Raw genomic sequence first — 18,294 nt, 5'->3', positions numbered from 1 at the left:
AATAATAATATGTGAAATTCGATTAAAATAATCCGTTGACAATTAGTCAAATTTTAAGAGTAAATTTAAAATTAAAGTTTTTAGAATTTACGTCCGCACTATCCAACTGTTCTACTAATATGTATTATAAATGCGAAAGTAACTCTGTCTGTCTGTTACCTTATCTTTTTTCAGGCTTAAGTTAAGCCGCTGAAGATTTAGGTAAAATTTGGTGTGGAGCTAATTTGAGACTAAGAAGGACATAGGATAAGCAGTTTTTAGCCCAGAAAATTAATACAAAATTGAAGGTAACGGCTACTAAATAATAATAAAAACTTACTTGGCCAGTAGCAGCCTTGTACTTGGCTTTGAGCTCGAGTAGCAACTTGACGGCCGCGTCAACGGCAGCCTTGTCAGCCTTGGCTGCCTTGAGCGAGCGTACCAGCTCACCCTGCTTGGCCACGTCATCACTTAGCTTGGCCGCGTCACCCGAGGCTGCGGGGGCCGGGGCCGCTGGAGCAGCCGCAGCCGGAGTCGCGCCAGGTTTCCAATCCTTAAACAAATAACAATATCTTCAGTAAATTAAATAGAGTAGTTATCACGATTGATTCAACAACAGATTATAACACGACCAAGCTTAGTTTGCACCTCGCACTTAACGAGAACAGTTGTCACTCGAAAGAGTACACTGTGACTGTTACTAATACCGTTGGCGGTAATTCGATTCGCCTGGTAGGTGACTAGGTATACACAACATTATGTATTCTGTAATGTTACTATTAATTAACTTCTTGGCCAGTAGCAGCCAAGCGGCCTTGTACTTTGTACTTGGCCTGGAGTTCGAGTATTGTCTTGACAGCAGCATCGACAGTGACCTTGTCAGTCTTAGCGGCTTTGAGTGAGCGTACCCGCTCACCCTACTTGACCACATTGTCACTCACTTGGCCGCGTAACGGGCTGCTTACACGGATTGCTTGGCTTATGCAGATTATAAATAAAAAGAATAACAATCCCACCAAACATGGCGCAACATTTACTTACTTGGCCAGTAGCAGCCTTGTACTTGGCCTTGAGTTCGAGCAGTGTCTTGACAGCAGCATCGACAGTGGCCTTGTCAGACTTGGCGGCTTTTAGCGAGCGCACCAACTCGCCTTGCTTGGCCACGTCGTCGCCCAGCTTGGCCGCATCGGGGATTGCTGACACGGGTTGTTTGGCTTGTGCAGATTGTACTGGTTTGGGCTGAAACAATATTTAAATACATAATATATTTATGGTAAAAAAATGACCTACATTAATTTATGAAGCAACAATATTATGAAACTTGTCTGAGTTGTAGTCTTATCTGAGTTGAAGTGAATGATTACCCACACAGCTATAAAAAGAACTGATTGCACAAAAGGAGAATGAAATGAACGAGTAAATGTCAAAAGCCTGCTGTCATTACACGACATGTTGTAGGCTGTGTGTGTAACTTCAACCCCCACCTATACTTGGTTTGGATAGGTATTTAACTTATGTAAACAAAACAACGTCAATTGATGTCCTAAACATTGAAATTCCCCCAATAAACTATCTAAAATTTTTCATTTTTGTATTGAAATACACTAGTCTAGTTTGTATTACAATACAATGATAGCTAAGTAAAATGTTTTAAATCCTTGAATCTAGGTACCAATATATATCTGGCAGCCGAAGCACAGTATAACAATTTTCCGAAGTTTGTTTACATTTAGTTACTTAAATACCTATCCAACCAAGTATATATCACCTGTTGTCTGTTGTAACCATATCCAGCGAATAAATTATCATTCATTCAACTCTCGTGGCACAACCTTTACCCGGGCTCGCGTCTCTGAATATTTCCAAAATGTGTGAATTTATATTTAAAACTTTCCAAAAGTTATCCAGCCAGCTTGTATCGTTCAATCATAACATAAAACAACTTTATAATAAGTAGGCTACTAGTACGTAGGAGCTGCAGATTGCGGGGCAACCAAAGTAGGAGATATTATGATGCATCATTGAAGCTCCGAAAACATAGGCAGGTACTTATTGCTACTTGGGTTATTTATTATACCTAATCTACTCGTAGTATGAAAACCCAGCGTAAATATCGGCTGCAATCGGCTACATAGGTATTCAGCGGGAATATTTTTTCTATCTGTGGTAGGTACTTACCTACGCATGTGTGAAGCACTTATTAAAATAAAATAAAACTGGGCATGAGAGCCGAGCACTTGAGCCGACGAGCTTGTTTTTGTTATAAGACTTACAAGTGTTGTCCTCTAAAAAAACCGGCCAAGAGCGTGTCGTACACGCCCAGGATAGGGTTCCGTAGCCATTACGAAAAAATCAAATACTTAATATTTTTCTAAGGATTTCGTATTGTGTACTGAATCTTCCAAGTTTAGGTATATTTTAAACCTTAGGCTGGCTGTTGAATATTTCGCAAACAGATCACTGAATAGAAAAATTGTCTTAACAACCCCCCATGGTTTTAAAAGACCAATCCAACACACCCACAATATACAATATACCCATATTGTGGGTGTGACCTATTCACAACATAGGGTTAGTCGAGAAAAAAAAACACCCCCACTTCACGTCTACGGGAGGTACCCTAAAAAATTTTTTTACTTTTTTTATTGTACCACTGTCGGCGTGACTGATATGATGATTACAGCTTTCTAGTACTAACGGTCTCTGAGCTTACCCGCGGACAGACAGACGGACAGACATGGCGAAACTATAAGAGTTCCCAGTTGACTACGGAACCCTAAAAAGGGCATAAAAAGAGTTCTACAGAACGATCTTTGTTTCCACTTTAAGGGTTTCATTTTCAAGACAGTGTTATTTATGTTTAAAGTTAAGTTTACCCATGAATACAAAAAGCGGCCAAATGCGTTAGCGCCTCGCGGAGTGTAGGGTACCGTACGAATGCTTACATAATTTTTCAATATTAAGTTTGATATCGTCTAGGTACTACGTACTACTAGTTAACTTGTAAAGCTCATTGACCTGTGTTTTCCTTTTATTTGTAAGTTTGAGTCCAGTGTGAAAAAAAAATGAAAGTGGAATATAATTAATGTAAAGCTTCCTGACATTAATAACAGTCTCTAAGCTATAGCTATGGCTCGCCAACGGATAGATGGACAGACGGACTGACATGGCGAAACGAAGTATATAGGACTGCTTTGTAGGACTATGGAACCCTTAAAATTAATGCATTTATTTCTTAGATTTCATTTTCAAAACGTTTTCGTTTTTTTTGGAAAAAGGTTAGCGCAGAGGTGCTCATCATTTTATTTGTCACACTTGTAGACAGACTCCTTTGGTAGACTCGTGGAGCACGGTGTAGTAGTGCCCCCACCAATACGAAAATAAAGAAGGCGGGGCACTACATACCTTTTCTCGAACCGTTTCATCGTATTTAAAATTTTGCAGTCGAGATTAGACCACTAGACATACCATACAAAATGGTGTGTCAGTAAATTTTTTCTATCGGCAAAAAGTAAACAAATCGAAGTTTTATACAACTTATTTTTCATTTACTTATGGCCCGTAATTAGAGAAGTGAAAAACCGGTGTTAGTCCGAATAAAAAATATTGTAAACAGTTTGTGTAAGTATACCTGCCTAACAAAACGCAGATGACGACAAGTGCGAAATAAGGTGGTGAGTATCTAAAGTGTCAAAAGTAAGTAGTGTCAAACGAATTCGAAAAGGGTTGAAAGCCGCGAATTTTTTACTTTAACTATTATCTTTTACTTAAAACTATTATCTTTTGTAATTAAAAGATCCCTTTATTTTGAAGTTAATCGTTCGTAAAGTAGAATTCGAAAAAAAGTTCATGTTTCTCTTAAAAAATCGCATTTGGTCGGGTACGATCGGAGTACATAATAAATAAGTTTAAATAGATACAACAGGTAATAAAATAGGCACAAATAAATATCAGTCTTATTACGATTATATTAAAAACTCGACAGATAGGTATCAATATCACGACACGACTCGACGAGGTAATTGCAGCTAAAAGTACCTACACAGGTAACGTGAAATTATTATGCAGTGTACAATATCGGTAATTAAACCGCTAATATTGAGTGTAAATTGTAAAAATGTATATCATAGTATGGCAATTGTATTTTTAAACTTTTAAGTGCTAAACTATACCTATGTGAACCCAATCTTTCACTAATGACCTTGAACTATTGAAATCCAGTTCTTACTTCTTTTTGTTGCTATAACATGCCTGGAAGAAATTGCTCTGAAGCAATAAGGCTGCCTATTACCTATCTTGTAATTTTTTCTACTTGTTTTCTGCAGGACTTTTACTGTGGTGTCCAATAAAGAGTAATTGTATTGTATTAAATTGATGGCTTTGGTGCATCATGCTCAATGTATTCTGTGAAAGAAATATTTACCTAATTAGTTACTTCTAATTGTTTTTTACCCACTACTTTATAATAATTGTTAAGTGTTTCTTGTTACATATATTAACCAAGTAGATATTTAAGTAGGTATGTACCCTTTAAATAAAGGTCTAAAAAATATTTACTAACTAGGACTAATGTTTTGTGGATAAAGTTACAGCTAGGTACTAGCTTGTATAGTCATATCACAGTATATGCATTGTTATAAACAACATTCTGTTTAGTTAAGCAACATGAATCAAATAATGTTTAATTGCATTTCCATGAATATGCTTACTTGAGGCTTACTAACTATGACTCCAGAATAAGTCCATGATGCAATGTTTGAAATGTATTTTTAACATTTTTATTATGTTCAAAGTTTAGCAAACTTCATTAGACTAATAGGGACATTATTATTTGGAAGTGAGAAGTGAATAATTTAATTTCCATCTTTAGTTAAACAGAGCTACACAGCTCAATGTCAATCTTGCCAATCCTGCCATCTAGTAGCAGTATTTACACTGCTGTGTTACGGCAAGGATATGACACCCAGAAAAGCTATTGTACTGTCATCAGCTTCAATATCTGACACAACAGAAATATCTGATACAACCCTATTCCTTGTGTTAGAAATTTTTGCATCCTCCGCTGTAGCAGATATTAATGCTGGTAGTAACTGTACTGGCTCAAGAGGTGTTCCATCTTGGCCCGTCAAGCTGGCTATGTATCCTCAATCCTTTTATGTGGCAACTGTCCCTGGGTGTCACTCAATTTTATTTTTATTATTTAAGGTAGCTGGTGCTAGGACTCCGTCCGCGTAAAATTCATTTCTCGCTATTACGCAGAAACTGCAATTTTCTGGGGCATAAACTATCTCTCTGCTATTGCGTGATTGAGTAACAAAAATCCAAACATCACAAACCTTCACATTTATCCATCCATCCATTTATCTTTATTTTTTATTTGTTTTATTATTTATTATTATTTATCGTTAGTAGGATAAGATTGCAAACAAGCAAGTCACTTATTATGTGACTTTACTGTAAGTAAATCAGGTGCGGATGCGGCAAAAGAAAAGGCATATTAAATTTAAAAAAAATAAGTTTTTTTGTAAATCACAGGGACAATTTATAGGTGCATTTGCCCCCTGACTTACACCCCTCCCCCTCCATTAATTTAGTGTGTCCCACATGTGGTCAGGTGCCCTAAATAGGTATGTTAGTTATTTGTTATAATGCGTTTTTTTTTCCAAGGAATTCAAAACAAAGAGCTTATCCCACAACAAAATAATGGACTATAAAAAGTATCAAATAAACGACGAACCAGAAATCATCATTATTGATGATGCAGAAGAAACAATTACAGTCAAAGAAAACTTGAAAAAGCCAAAAACTAAAAAGCACCACAAGCGAAAAGTGAAATTGGGAAAAAATAATAATAAAAATATGGAAACCCTTTACATTACACAAAAACTAAACGTGAAGAAGACAAAATTTAATTGTATCATCAATGTAAATAATGTGCCTAAGAAGGAAAAGAAGAGAATACATCCAAGTTCAATTATTAGGACATCTAGAAATGAATGTAAGAGGGAAGCTTACTACAACAGAATTGTGCCTGTTTGTACGCGACACAACTGCTTTTCTGGAACGGAATGCTGCAGGACAGCAAGCAACGGAGTAAGTAAGTTTTGAACTTATAGGCATCTTAGGTGCAGTGGCGTGCCGCCGTAACAACTCGATACCCACAGTGTTGCCTAAATTTTTTACTTATGTGAAATTATTGACGGCAAGTAAGTTTCGGTTTCGGCGAGTTTCGGCGTTTAATTGGAGCTCAGGTTTGGGCAGAAAATTTGCCGAAACTAGGCACGAAGTCGACGATAACCGAAAAACTCGTGGTAAATTTGCAATGTAATTTCGCACATGAATTCCGTGAAAAAATGAACAAAAGATCACTTAAAACCATTCATGTGGCCGACATTCGGTTTTGTTGAGGTAACACGTGCTTGCTAGGCAATAAAGCAATAAAACAATTAACAAACAATAGATTATTTTGCAGCTGCAGTTCTTATTTATTTCGGTTTTATGATTGGTGCTCTTCCACTGTTTTAACGGTTTAAACGATCCTTTTTACGTCGCACGTGTAAAATATGGAATGGGCTCACTGCTGGGGTTTAACCATCTAGCTATGATTTTTGTACCTTCAAAAGGCGAGTGTATCGCCTATTGCAAGGGCGGCAACGAACCTGCAGTCCTAATAATGCTGTACGTGTCCATGGGCGGCGGTGATCACTTACAGGTGACGCGCCTGCTCGTTATTGCCAGCTGTTTGATAAAAACAAACTTCGAAAATTATTTGTTTACTGTCTAATTATGGCACAATACCCGTGTCATTATTTAAATGGTTGTGTTATTTTACATAGCGTATCATTGTATCGCGTTTTTTAGAGTTGGTGGAAGAGGAAAGGCGGCTGTTGAGGACGATTGAAAATAGGAGAGGGAATATGCTGGCGCATCTGATACGACATGACAGTTACAAAAAAAACTATTTTGGAAGGGCGAATAGAAGGCAAGCGAGGCAGGGGAAGGCCGAGACGGTCATTTATAGATCAAGCCAAGGAAAAAGTCAATGTCATGTCGTATCAGGAGCTGAAAACGCTGGCAGAGAACCGAAAAGAGTGGCGATTACTCCACCGACAAGAGCTAAGCTCTTAAATTAATAATGATGATCATTGTATGAATAATTAAGTATGATACACCGGTTTTTAGGCGCGGGAAAGCCTCACTATAATCCGTCTCAAAAATTCGTAGATGACGGGCTACTCCGAACTCTTTTGGTACCATAAATAATATTAACTGTTTTTTTTTTAAAACGTTTTTCAATAAAAAGACCAAGTCAAGATTTTTTACCCTTTTTCTAATGCTAAAAAAATTAAGTATAGTGTAGTGTTTAGTCTAGTCTAGATCTTTAGTAATTACTTGATGGTTCCTTTTGAAAGACGCAGACCGGACTGTATAAAAAAATTATAGGTACAATCATGAAACTGCGTGGAATTACAACGAAAGTGCAAGCGTAGCGCGTACATTGATGATAGTAGTAGTAGCGAATGGTCTGGTAGTTGTATGTGAGTGAAGTACGAGGTCCAAGGCGCGGGTAGCGGCCTGGTAGATAAGTATCCGCGCTCCCCGCGCTGTTGCATTGCATCAATGCGGCCTGGCGATCCGAGCGTCGGGCGCTTCCTGGCCTTATAAGGCCCAACCATGAAGTTTACACAATATACATAAATATATTTTCAGGAATACAGAATAAGGAAAACTGAGCTGAGACTTGCGATCAAAAGAAGCGGAATGCTGTCACCGGTGTCTTCGGGTCCTTTGCCAGATTCAGTAGATATTTCCTATGAAGATGTGAGCGATAAAAGTTTCAGTTCTGTGGACGAGTTGGACACTCTTATTAAACGAACGAAACAGGTTATTTTTTTTATAATTATAAGCATATTAAGGCGTTAAGTATATTGAAAATAAAACAAACAATCGGTACGAGGCGTGGCTTAGATACAAGATGCAAAGGAATACACTTAGCTCCGCAGGTCTGCTACTACGCATAAATCAGGGCGTCCACTTTCTGGAAAGTCAGGGAAAGTCAAGGAAAAGTCAGGGAAGCTCAAGGTCAGTAGCGGCTTTAGGGTAGGGCGCGGTGGGGCGACCGCCCAGGGCGCCGGACTGAACTCGTGATTTCCCAAAACTTAGCTCGATATTTTGACACCATTCGTTCCAGTTCTGGGCGACGTATTAAAGAGTGGCACCATAAAAACAGTCAATGAATTCCCATTATCGAGTCTAGGTCTAAAAAAAATCATATAAGTGTCATATAACCTGCTTTGAAATGTACATGATTGGTCAGGGAAACTTAGAAATGTAGTCAGGGAGTCAGGGATTTTTTTTTGGATTTGTAGTGGACACCCTGTAAATAAAATACTCAAAAACTGCGGCCGAAAATGCGCTGCGCTTCCGAGTGCGGGCAAGTCTTGAAATATAAGCGACAAAACATATTTAATTCGTTTAAAAAATTACTGTCATAATTGAAATGTGGCAGAATAAGATAAAATCCGAGATCTCCGAAATGAATAAGTACACAAGAACTTAAATCTCCCTCACATATTTCACTCATATCACACGATACTTCCCGCGTCATCTAAACCGCGGGCCGCAGCATTGATTGTGAATAGAATTAAACAGCAAAATAACTGAAAACGTTATATAATTTGTATACTAGGCGAGGCGCTTATACAAGCTTAGTGGGGTATATGCGGTTGACTACCTATATAGCTAATCTAAACGAAGCGTCGATCAAAGTCTGTAAGAAAATTCCAATCAGACGTGTTCCGCCCGATATAGGTAATTCACAAGCTTTGTATACAGTGATTATTACAATGATTATGATTACACAACTAGAAAATTCCGTTCCGATATGCCTAGCCAAGCAGCATTGAGTGGAATTGATCTACGTCATTACAATTTATGTATCAAGCCTCAACTCATTGCTTAGTTAAGGTCAAATAACTAGAATCATGGTTCCTTATAAAACGCGTTTCAATTATGTTATTAAATTATGTTCACTGTGACACATACGAAATGATATGTAAAACTTATCAGGTTACCTGATAACCGAAATACCTAACCAAATTAGAAAAAATAAAAAACACCTAACATTTTCATTTCAAAATTGAATCTGTAAAAACGGTCTGAACTGATTTTAATGAAACTTAGCTACGAATCTGCTATTTTGATCTAGTAGTAGATTCGTAGCTAAGTTTCATTAAAATCGGTTCAGACCGTTTTTACAGATTCAATTTTGAAATGAAAATGTTAGGTGTTTTTTATTTTTTCTAATTTGGTTAGGTATTTCGGTTATCAGGTAACCTGATAAGTTCAAAATAGCCTTCGATTAAAATAACGTATCAAAATCGGTCTATTCCCTTGGGAACTGTGATACTTCAAAATTCTTCCTGAAAATTTCAGCAGATTATTGGGTTCGTTGACTAAATACCCCTGTACTTTTTTTTCGGAAATGTTTAATTATGTTTAACAAATATTTCCATACATTGATCGGTGTTCAAAGTGTACTGCATCCTTTGATACGGCATCTAAAGCGTGACTTCACTGAGCGTTTAATCAAGCCAACCCATTAACATTTCTTTTTCAGCGTGAGAACCAATTTCTCTTCCCTATAAAGGCATACTCAGCCCTTTCGTCTAGCACCCCCATCATGAGTGAAGAAGCCACAAGTACATACAGTGAAGGGTCTCTACACTCCACGTCAACACTATTACTCCGACCGCTCGAAACAGAAGCATATTCACCCACAACTAGCCCTGGTTACATGGGCAATGTAAGCGGACCATATTCTCCTATAAAGACACCCGATTGGATAAATTATATGAACATAGATTTTAAACCCACAGAAAGTCCGTACAGTCCATCTGATCCAACAAATACGCTGGCCATTAATGAAGACATACATGAATATTGTAAGACAGGAAATGGTGTAAAAGCAGGCCAATATAGCCCTGCTAGCCCACCATATATTGAAACCATCGAAGAGCATAAAAATAAGAATCATGATAAGCATAATATTTATAATAAGCAAAATGGCCGGGTTGTTACGTCAAAAATTAATGGTAGCGATCATATCAAAGTTGAAAATATTAAACGCGAAGAAGAAAGTGAAAATGAAGACTTTATTAACAATCGAGAAAGCTTCAGAAGTGAAATCAACGAAAACAACAATATTTTAATTAAAACCGAGAATATCAAACGTGAGAATGAAAATTCTTGTGACATAAATGAAAATTTCGAAGTTTTTGTGAAGATTGAAAAACCTTAGCTAGGCTATGAAAGGTTTTTAGAACTATAATAAATATTTTCAGTTCTTGCCAATTGATATATTGAAGCTTCCATATTTCAAATACTGTAAGTTTCTTAACCCACCTATCTGAATGAATGCTCTGTGCTGTTTTATTTTAGTAAGTTTTTTATTTAGAATTTTTACGTTTGGATGGAGAACAGATTATTGTTTTGCTTTAGGTGTACCTCTAAGAATATACTTTGTCTTATTTAATTTAAGTGTATCAATGTAGCGATACGATTACTTAAGAAACGATAATTTTTTAACAATTAAAATAATGCTTGTCGTATGTTAATCATATTATGCTTAGATTGTAAGTGTACCTACTTCAACTTAAGTAACTAAAAAATCAAGTTGCAACCTTATAAAAGTTCCTAGTAATTAATTGATTTAATTAGTTGATAGATCTATAATTCATAATCGAAACCAATTAAGTACAATATATTAAAGAGTTGATTTTTTAATTCTTTTTTTTACGATGAAGCCGGTCAAATGCTGATTAATGTTTGAAAAAATCGGCCAAGAGCGTGTCGGACACGAAAAAATTAAGTAATATTTTTCTAAGGATTTCGTTTTTTATACGGAATTTTTCAAGTTTAGGTATATTTTATACCTTAGGCTGCTATTTACACTTAAACTACTAATAATTCTCAAGCAAAGTTAGCCGTTATAGTTTTCCTTGAAAGTTTGATAAACTTACTACCATACTGTATTTTTTGAAATTTTTCCACCCACCGCTTTAGATTTGAGAGGGGGGGACGCTCGATTTTAATGAAAATTTTCACTTAAAAGAAATATTTCGCAAAAAAAACAATGAATCGAAAAATCGTCCTAGCAAACCCCTATTTTTTTTAAAGACCTATCCTTCAATACTCTACACTATAGGGTTGGATGAGAAAAAAAACACCCCACTTTACGTATATGGGTGGTACCCTAAAAAAAATATGTTTTTTTATTTACCATTTTGTCGGCATAGTTTACATATATACCCGTACAAAATTTCTTTCTAGCATTGATAGTCCCTGAGCAAGCCGTGGACGGACGGACAGACAGACCTGACAGACAGACAGACGTGGCGAAACTAAGGGTTCCGTTTTTGTTATTTTGGCTACGGAACCCTAAAAAGTGTAATGGTTATACCACCATTATTGACATAATCACCTTAACATTCGTAGGATATTTGGTCAATAAAATACTTAATGCTGTTTCAAGTTAGCAACCTCTTCCTCTTTGTAGGAACTCCAATATGGATATAATAATCGCAATCAAATCCTTCCTTGAAATGCGTCAATTATGTCGTTTCAGTCTGAGCTATATTGATTGTATCAGACACATACGTAGCCATCAGTACTCAGAAGCTTATTAGTATGCGCAATTATATCAACTTTGCTGACAATTACTTCACAACGTGACCATAGTGTCTAGCTTTCCGAGAACATAAATTTTTCTTAGTTGACTTGCTATATAAACAACGAATCAAATATGTCAATAACAGTAACCAGGAAGACGACGCAAGATGAAGACTGCTATTCTGGTCTTGTGCTTAACCGCGTTTGTGGTGGCAGCGGATAGGAAATACGACGATTCCTTTGATGATATTGATCTTTCGGATGTGCTTAACAACGAGAGATTGTTGGTGGCCTACACCAATTGCCTCATCGATAAAGGGCCCTGTACCGCTGAAGTGAAACAACTTAAAGGTATGCTTTATCATGTATAAACTAAATTATGCTAAAGTAACAATTATATTATATACTAGCTTTTGCCCGCGGCTCCGCCCGCGTGATATTCGGTTATCGTGTGCTGTTCCCTCGGGAACTGTGCATTTTTCCGGGATAAAATGTAGCCTATGTCACTCTCGGGCCCATAAACTATCTCTATGCCAAAAATCACGTCGATCCGTTACGGCGTGAAAGACGGACAAACACACAAACACAATTTCGCATTTATAATATAGCATGGATTCAAAGCATTAGCCGAGGAAACCTTTTCGGCATCCTACTAACTAATGCACTTTACTCTGAGTGTAAGTTATTGAGAGTGAGGCAAAGAAACCTATGTATTTGATAAATCGCGTTCGCGGACTTCCAAGATTCAGGCTCAGCCTAGTTTGGAGTCTGATATAAGTATTCAAGTCTTGTAGAACTGTTTTATGTCAAATAAACATTTATTATTATTTATTATTAGTATTACCTTTAAAACTATGTATTAACTCTAAATATGATTAAATATGTCTATTATTGTTATTCTCCGCGTGCTTCTTTTAAGGCTCGCCGGAAAGTCTCGTAGCAAACCAAGCCCTGCGAATGATTCTTCTTAGCAGCTTCCCAAACTTTTTCGAAAGAATCGTCCGGAAACTTTTCGCCTGCTGCTTCGAAGACTCTTTTGACGGTTGCTTTGTCGCGTTTGGCGTACATGTCTCGATGACTAACTCCGAGTATGGTTAAAATGCTTTGGGATAAGCAAGATTTCATATCAGACTCTTGAGGAAGATATGCGGTAACTGCCTTACAGCAATCGTTTGGCGTCGCAGAATAATCTTTATCAAAATATCTACCCGATGGCAGGCCCGCCATATGTCGTTTACCGACCTCTTGGCCAGGTTTCACCATTTCTGAATAAGTTGTACGAAAATCAATACAATTGTCTGGTATGTCCCAAATCCTAGGAAGTTCAGGAGACGGCTGTGTAAAGTTAATAGCGAGGACTAACGAGTTGTATTTAATTTCTTTGCCATCAAAGGCTTTCCATAAAGAGAGCAAGGGCTCAATTAAGTCAGGATTGAATCTGATGGATTTATTAGCACACAGTTCGTAAACAATTTCCTTTGGAAGCCAACCAGATTTAGATTTGTCGTGATATCTCAAATACAAGTAAAAATGTTTGAAAAAACTAGCTTCGTAGCGCTTTTTCAAAAAAATTCTCACAGAATTCAAGTGACCAAGACATTTCTTAAAGAAATCTCTGCCCGGATTCATTTCACAAGTCGTAAGGCATTCGGGAAGATTATCAGGAGGTTTTAGAACTCCAAAGCTGTATCCTTCAGGAACGTTATTAATATTGTTATTTGGTGTTAATGGGACTCCCAGTCGCGCTTGTTTCTCTTCTTGAAAGGTCACTTGTATTACTTCTAAAGGCATCTTTAAAGCCGTACCACTCATTACTCTGTCATCGGTTAAGCAACATTTCATGTAAATTCCCCTTGGATCAACATTGACTCGTTTGCCAAATATTTTGTTGGGATTATAAGCTGGTCTGCAGTAATTGCGATCAACCTGAGTACCAGCTTGCTTGTTTTTAGGTGTTCTATCTGGTGGAGGATTTTTAGGCATTACAACATCGTACAAAGAGTAGCTTCCGAGTGTTGGAGCCTTTCCGAGCGTTGTTCCATATACATCAAAACCCTTTGGCAGATTGGGAACTGGATCTCGGACCTGTCCGAGGGGTTTCCAATAAGAACTATACGAAGTACATTTTAGATCTTCTACTAGAGTTTGAAACTTGGATTTTATAGGCGGCTTGATTAGTTCAGCTACCTCTCCAAAAGGTCCAGCGTTGCGCTTGTCTCTTTGTGGCAAATGACGCAAGGGTGGAAGGGGTCTTGGTTTTGCGTCTGGCTTGATTGCGTCACTTAGAAGTGCATCAACTTCATCTTTAAGTAGATAATGTTTGAGACTGTCTAGCACATTGTCGTAAGGCTGAGCTGTAACTATGCCTGCCGCACATACCATCGGGCTTCTCTCGATGAACATTCCAACGTTACCCTTGCCGCCAGTGGGCGCTCTTGCACAATCAATTGGCATTCTCGTTTGATTTGGTCTTAAAATCACCTAATAAATATAAGCTTAATCAAAACCCTTACAATAAACGCTTAGAAATATTTGTTATGTAATATACAAAATGTTTTTGACAATGAATCTTTATTGTCTGTCATTGTCATTAAGAAATTATTAATTACATTCTGTGATTTGAAGTAACTGACATTCACAATAGATACGAAGGAGATGAGATTACCTTTTTAACCGAATTCAAAAAAGGAGGTTATCATTTTATAAACCAATATATAAAACTTTTTTTGGAATGGAATTATTCCAATTAGGTCCCATTTCTCCAAGTCTAATATACAAACAGTCTAATATCCACCTATCAGATTCTGACTTGGTTGGAGTCGGTGCCTAGCACGAGCCAGCATGAATAGACAGTTGTCGATCTTACCTACATACTATCTATTGGGTTTCTCCTTCTACCACTCTTGCTGGCTAGTGCTCTTGACTTCAAAATGGTAGAACATTATTTTTATGGTTTTTTTTCCTTAAAATTTTTTTTTGACAGAAAAACTGCCCGAAGCTCTGGAAACCAATTGCGCGAAGTGCACTGACAAGCAGAAGACAGTCGGAAAGAAGTTGGTCCACGAGTTGAAAGCGAAGCATCCTGATCTATGGCAGAAACTAGTTGCTAAATATGATCCTACTGGAAAATACCACAAGGCATTCGAAGATTTCCTCAAGAACTGAACAGGATTTTCGCGAATAAAAAATATAGCTACTCACCTATTAAAATTGACGTGTTTGAGAAGATGTCAAAAACTAAGTAGGTATGTGTTGTATAAAATAATAATAATAAAACATTGAATTACAGTGCATGCTTCGTATTACTTTATTCATTTGTAGTATCCACAAAATATAAAATATAAGAACAAAACCAGATAAGTACTAAATACTAGGTAAAGCTTGTCGTAACATAAGCTAATAATAGGTATTTATCAAATATCAAGTAAGTATGGTCTATCAAAGTAGGTAGGTATATAAAATACACACATTATCAATTAACTTTGATTACTTTCATTGCTAAGTTTTTCCAAGGCACATCTAAACGTTTCATAGCATACCCACCCTTCAGAATGTAACTTCTTTGCCTCCTCCCAAACGGTCTCAAATCTTTCATCAGTGAACTTCTCCCCGGTTTTCTCAAATACTCTTCTTACAACATCGGGCTCTCGTTTTGCATACATGTCTCGATGCGACACATGGAGTAAGGTTAAAACGCTAGGATTCAAGCAGGATTTCATGTCAGATTCGTGCGGAAGACAGGTTCGAGCAGCCCTCGAGCAACCCTCTGGAGTTATAGGGTAGTCCATATCAAAATATCTGCCTGATGGCAACCCTGCCATACGGCTGTTATCCGGAGGTTTATTTGGTTTAACCATTTCTGTGTACGTTGTACGAAAATCAATGCAGTCATCTGGTAAATCCGCTATTTTAGGAATTTCTGGAGAAGGCTCCCTATAGTTAATTACGCGAACGAAGGTCTTATACTCGATACAATTCCCATCAAAAGCTTGCCACATAGATAGTAAAGGCTCGATCAAAGACGGGTCAAATCTGATAAATTTTGTTCCGCAAAAATCGTAAACAACTTGTTTTGGGAGCCAGCCTGACTTCGATTTATCAAAAAACTTGAGACTTAAGTAAAAATTATGGAAGAATGTAGGTAAATACCGGGAAGATAGACATTTTCGGAGAGAATTTAAGTGTTTCAAACATTTTCTGATGACGTCTATCCCGGGGTTCAATTCGCAAGTTGTGAGGCATTGTGGCAAATTATCTGGACGCTTGAGTTTGCCAAAAGCGTAGCCATATGGCACATCTTTAATGTTATCGCAAGGAGCTAGCACAGTGCCTATTCTCGGTTGTGTGAAATCTTGGAAATTTGCTAACACACTGTTGATGACGACGCGACCACCAGTACCAATCTTAACTCTGTCGTCGGTGAGGCAGCATTTGGCATATGTACCTCGTTTGTCAACACCCGTTCGATGACCGAACGTTAAGTCTGGATTAAACGCAGGCTTACAATAATTACGATTCGTTTGTTCTCCGGGAAATTTACGCGACGTATTTTCAGGCATCGGTGTTGTTGGCATAACTATATCATATAATGTTCCATGAAATGGTGTTTTCTTCCCAAACGTAGTTCCTTTGGTGTCGAAACCTTCCGGCAACATAGGAGTAGGGTCTCGAACTCCACCGAGAGGTTTGTGCCAGTAAGACGCATAAGGGGTGCATTTGAAATCTTCGACGAGAGTTTGGAACTTTGTCAGGATGGGAGGATTAATAAGGGCTGCCATGTCGCTAAATAAGCCTCCATATCGCTTATCAAGGGGCATTGGGTGTCTTAAGGGAGGCAGAGGTCGTGGTGGCTTGTGCGGGATGATAGCATCACTGATGAGGGAGTCTACTTCGTCTTTCAACAGGTAATGTTGCAAAGAATCTGATATTTTATCATCAGGTTGGGCTGATGGTATTCCCGCTGCGCAGATTTGCGGATCTCTCTCTATGAACATACCCAAATTACCCTTTCCCCCGGAGGTTGACCGTTGGCAGTCGATAGGCATCTTTAAAAAAATTTAATGGTTTTCGAATAGGTAAATAATTTTACAAAATAAATTCATCAATACAAGTTGCCATTAAAGTGACGTGGAATCGTATTGACAATTTTGACTTTTATTTATTTATAGATAACATAGAGTTAATTCATCAAAGCATAGATACTATTAAGATATACGTGCTTTTAATTAAAGCACTGGATGAAACTCAAGTGAACACCTGAGTTGGTTTGGATTGGAGGACTGAGCAATTTAAACAACGACCGGCGAAGGTTTGAATCTAGGTACACTTATGTCGGCAGTAAATATGCGTTAATTATACTAAGCCTTAGATAATTTCGTTGTTTAGTAACTCTGCGATCTGTAGACCTCGCGATTCTGTTTTTTAGGGTTCCGTACCTAGTCAACTAGGTTTCGCCATGTCTGTCTGGCTGTCTGCTTGCAGGTAAGCTCAGAGACCGTTAGTACTAGAAAACTAATTTGGCGTGAATATACCTACATATTAGTCACGCCGACAGTGGTATTTTTAGGGTACCTCCCATAGACAAGTAAAGTGGGGGAGATTTTTTTTCTAGACTAACCCTATAGTGTGGGGTATCGTTGGATTGGATAGGTCTTATAAAACCATTGGGTTTTCAAGATGATTTTTCGATTCAGTGATCTGATTGCGAAACATTCAACTTTAAAATGCAAATTTTCATTAAAACGGAGCGTCCCCCGCACTTGAAAAAATTCCAGAATGTTATTAATTATGAACATGAAACTACCGTGACACCAACTCATATTAAATGATATTGTAACGGATAAAACTCGGTTTAAGACGTGAGTATTAATTATATCAAATTTACAAGAAAAATTATAACGGCTAAGATTGCTTAATAATTAGTAGGGGAAGGTAGGTTACAGTGGATCATGGGTAACAGTAGATCTTTTGGTATAGTGCGAAAAAGAACATTGTGAAACGTTTCACAATGAAATGTCACTTGCGATCACACAATGCACTCATTGGATTACCGATAGCGATATCGTTAGTAGCACATTATAGTTGTACAACGCGAGTAGAAAAAATACTATTACCAAACCTGCAGGGCTACTACGAAACTCGAAGTTCGTGTCGTGCGACCTCTCTGACACTTATACTATTTAATACGAGAGCGAGAGTGACAGCACGACACTAACTTCGAGTTTCGTAGTAGCCTTGCTGCTCACATTATTTCGCGAGAATTGGCCCTATACCTACGACGAAGTGCAAAACTCGAACTTCGTATCATGCCGTCCCGCTCATGCTAATATCAATTAATAAATACGAGATTAAGAGGGACGGTACGATACGAACTTCGAATTTCGTAGTAAGCCCCCAACACATCTGCAGTGTGTCAAGTAGGTATACGAAACGTGCCGGTTCAGTCAGAAAATCACTCAATGCTTAACTAAACAGTAAACGCCATAGCCATAGCCTACTAAATTCAAAGGACTCTCCGCCATTGTTTTGCAAAGTTTTTATCATAAGAGATATCAAAAGAAAAGAAACGGAGCACTATATAACTCTACACTACACGTGCGCCATTCGTCTATTGCATTCCTTTATTTTTGTTTAAGTAAAAGAGGA

At 37.7% G+C, this 18,294-nt stretch overlaps 5 protein-coding genes across 10 annotated transcripts in view; 2 read left to right on the top strand and 3 right to left on the bottom strand.

The window, feature by feature from the left end:
- The window catches only part of GluProRS (Glutamyl-prolyl-tRNA synthetase), a 64,870-nt gene that overhangs the window by 15,738 nt on the left and 30,838 nt on the right, over nucleotides 1–18,294 (bottom strand). For both annotated transcript variants that reach the window (XM_074094600.1, XM_074094601.1), the window contains exons 14-15: nucleotides 1,021–1,218; nucleotides 320–532 (exon numbers count right to left, since the gene is read on the bottom strand). In XM_074094600.1, coding sequence (XP_073950701.1) covers nucleotides 320–532; nucleotides 1,021–1,218 — 411 coding nt within the window. The remainder of the gene's footprint in view (nucleotides 1–319; nucleotides 533–1,020; nucleotides 1,219–18,294) is intronic.
- Nucleotides 225–10,733, top strand: LOC141432820 (uncharacterized). 5 transcript variants are annotated; one of them, XM_074094611.1, is made up of 4 exons: nucleotides 225–287; nucleotides 5,647–6,072; nucleotides 7,690–7,863; nucleotides 9,599–10,733. In XM_074094611.1, exons 2-4 carry the CDS (start codon nucleotides 5,683–5,685, stop codon nucleotides 10,277–10,279), a joined length of 1,245 nt encoding a protein of 414 aa, XP_073950712.1. In that variant the 5' UTR covers nucleotides 225–287; nucleotides 5,647–5,682; the 3' UTR covers nucleotides 10,280–10,733. The 5 variants fall into 5 exon arrangements, with proteins under 5 accessions (XP_073950712.1, XP_073950710.1, XP_073950711.1 ...); XM_074094609.1 differs by lacking the exon at nucleotides 225–287 and adding an exon at nucleotides 3,356–3,653; XM_074094610.1 differs by lacking the exon at nucleotides 225–287 and adding an exon at nucleotides 3,356–3,675.
- Nucleotides 11,778–14,940, top strand: LOC141432826 (allergen Tha p 1-like). The gene is made up of 2 exons (XM_074094616.1): nucleotides 11,778–12,000; nucleotides 14,633–14,940. The coding sequence occupies exons 1-2, from the start codon at nucleotides 11,817–11,819 to the stop codon at nucleotides 14,812–14,814; spliced, it is 366 nt and encodes a 121-aa protein (XP_073950717.1). The 5' UTR covers nucleotides 11,778–11,816; the 3' UTR covers nucleotides 14,815–14,940.
- LOC141432819 (uncharacterized) lies at nucleotides 12,007–14,608 on the bottom strand. The gene has a single exon (XM_074094605.1). The coding sequence runs from the start codon at nucleotides 14,101–14,103 to the stop codon at nucleotides 12,544–12,546; it is 1,560 nt and encodes a 519-aa protein (XP_073950706.1). The 5' UTR covers nucleotides 14,104–14,608; the 3' UTR covers nucleotides 12,007–12,543.
- LOC141432818 (EF-hand domain-containing family member B-like) lies at nucleotides 15,028–16,790 on the bottom strand. Its single transcript, XM_074094604.1, has one exon. The coding sequence runs from the start codon at nucleotides 16,692–16,694 to the stop codon at nucleotides 15,126–15,128; it is 1,569 nt and encodes a 522-aa protein (XP_073950705.1). The 5' UTR covers nucleotides 16,695–16,790; the 3' UTR covers nucleotides 15,028–15,125.

This window comes from Choristoneura fumiferana, chromosome 11, assembly GCF_025370935.1.
Source record: "Choristoneura fumiferana chromosome 11, NRCan_CFum_1, whole genome shotgun sequence".
Lineage (NCBI taxonomy): Eukaryota > Metazoa > Arthropoda > Insecta > Lepidoptera > Tortricidae > Choristoneura > Choristoneura fumiferana.
This window is presented reverse-complemented; position numbering and strand designations above follow the sequence as displayed.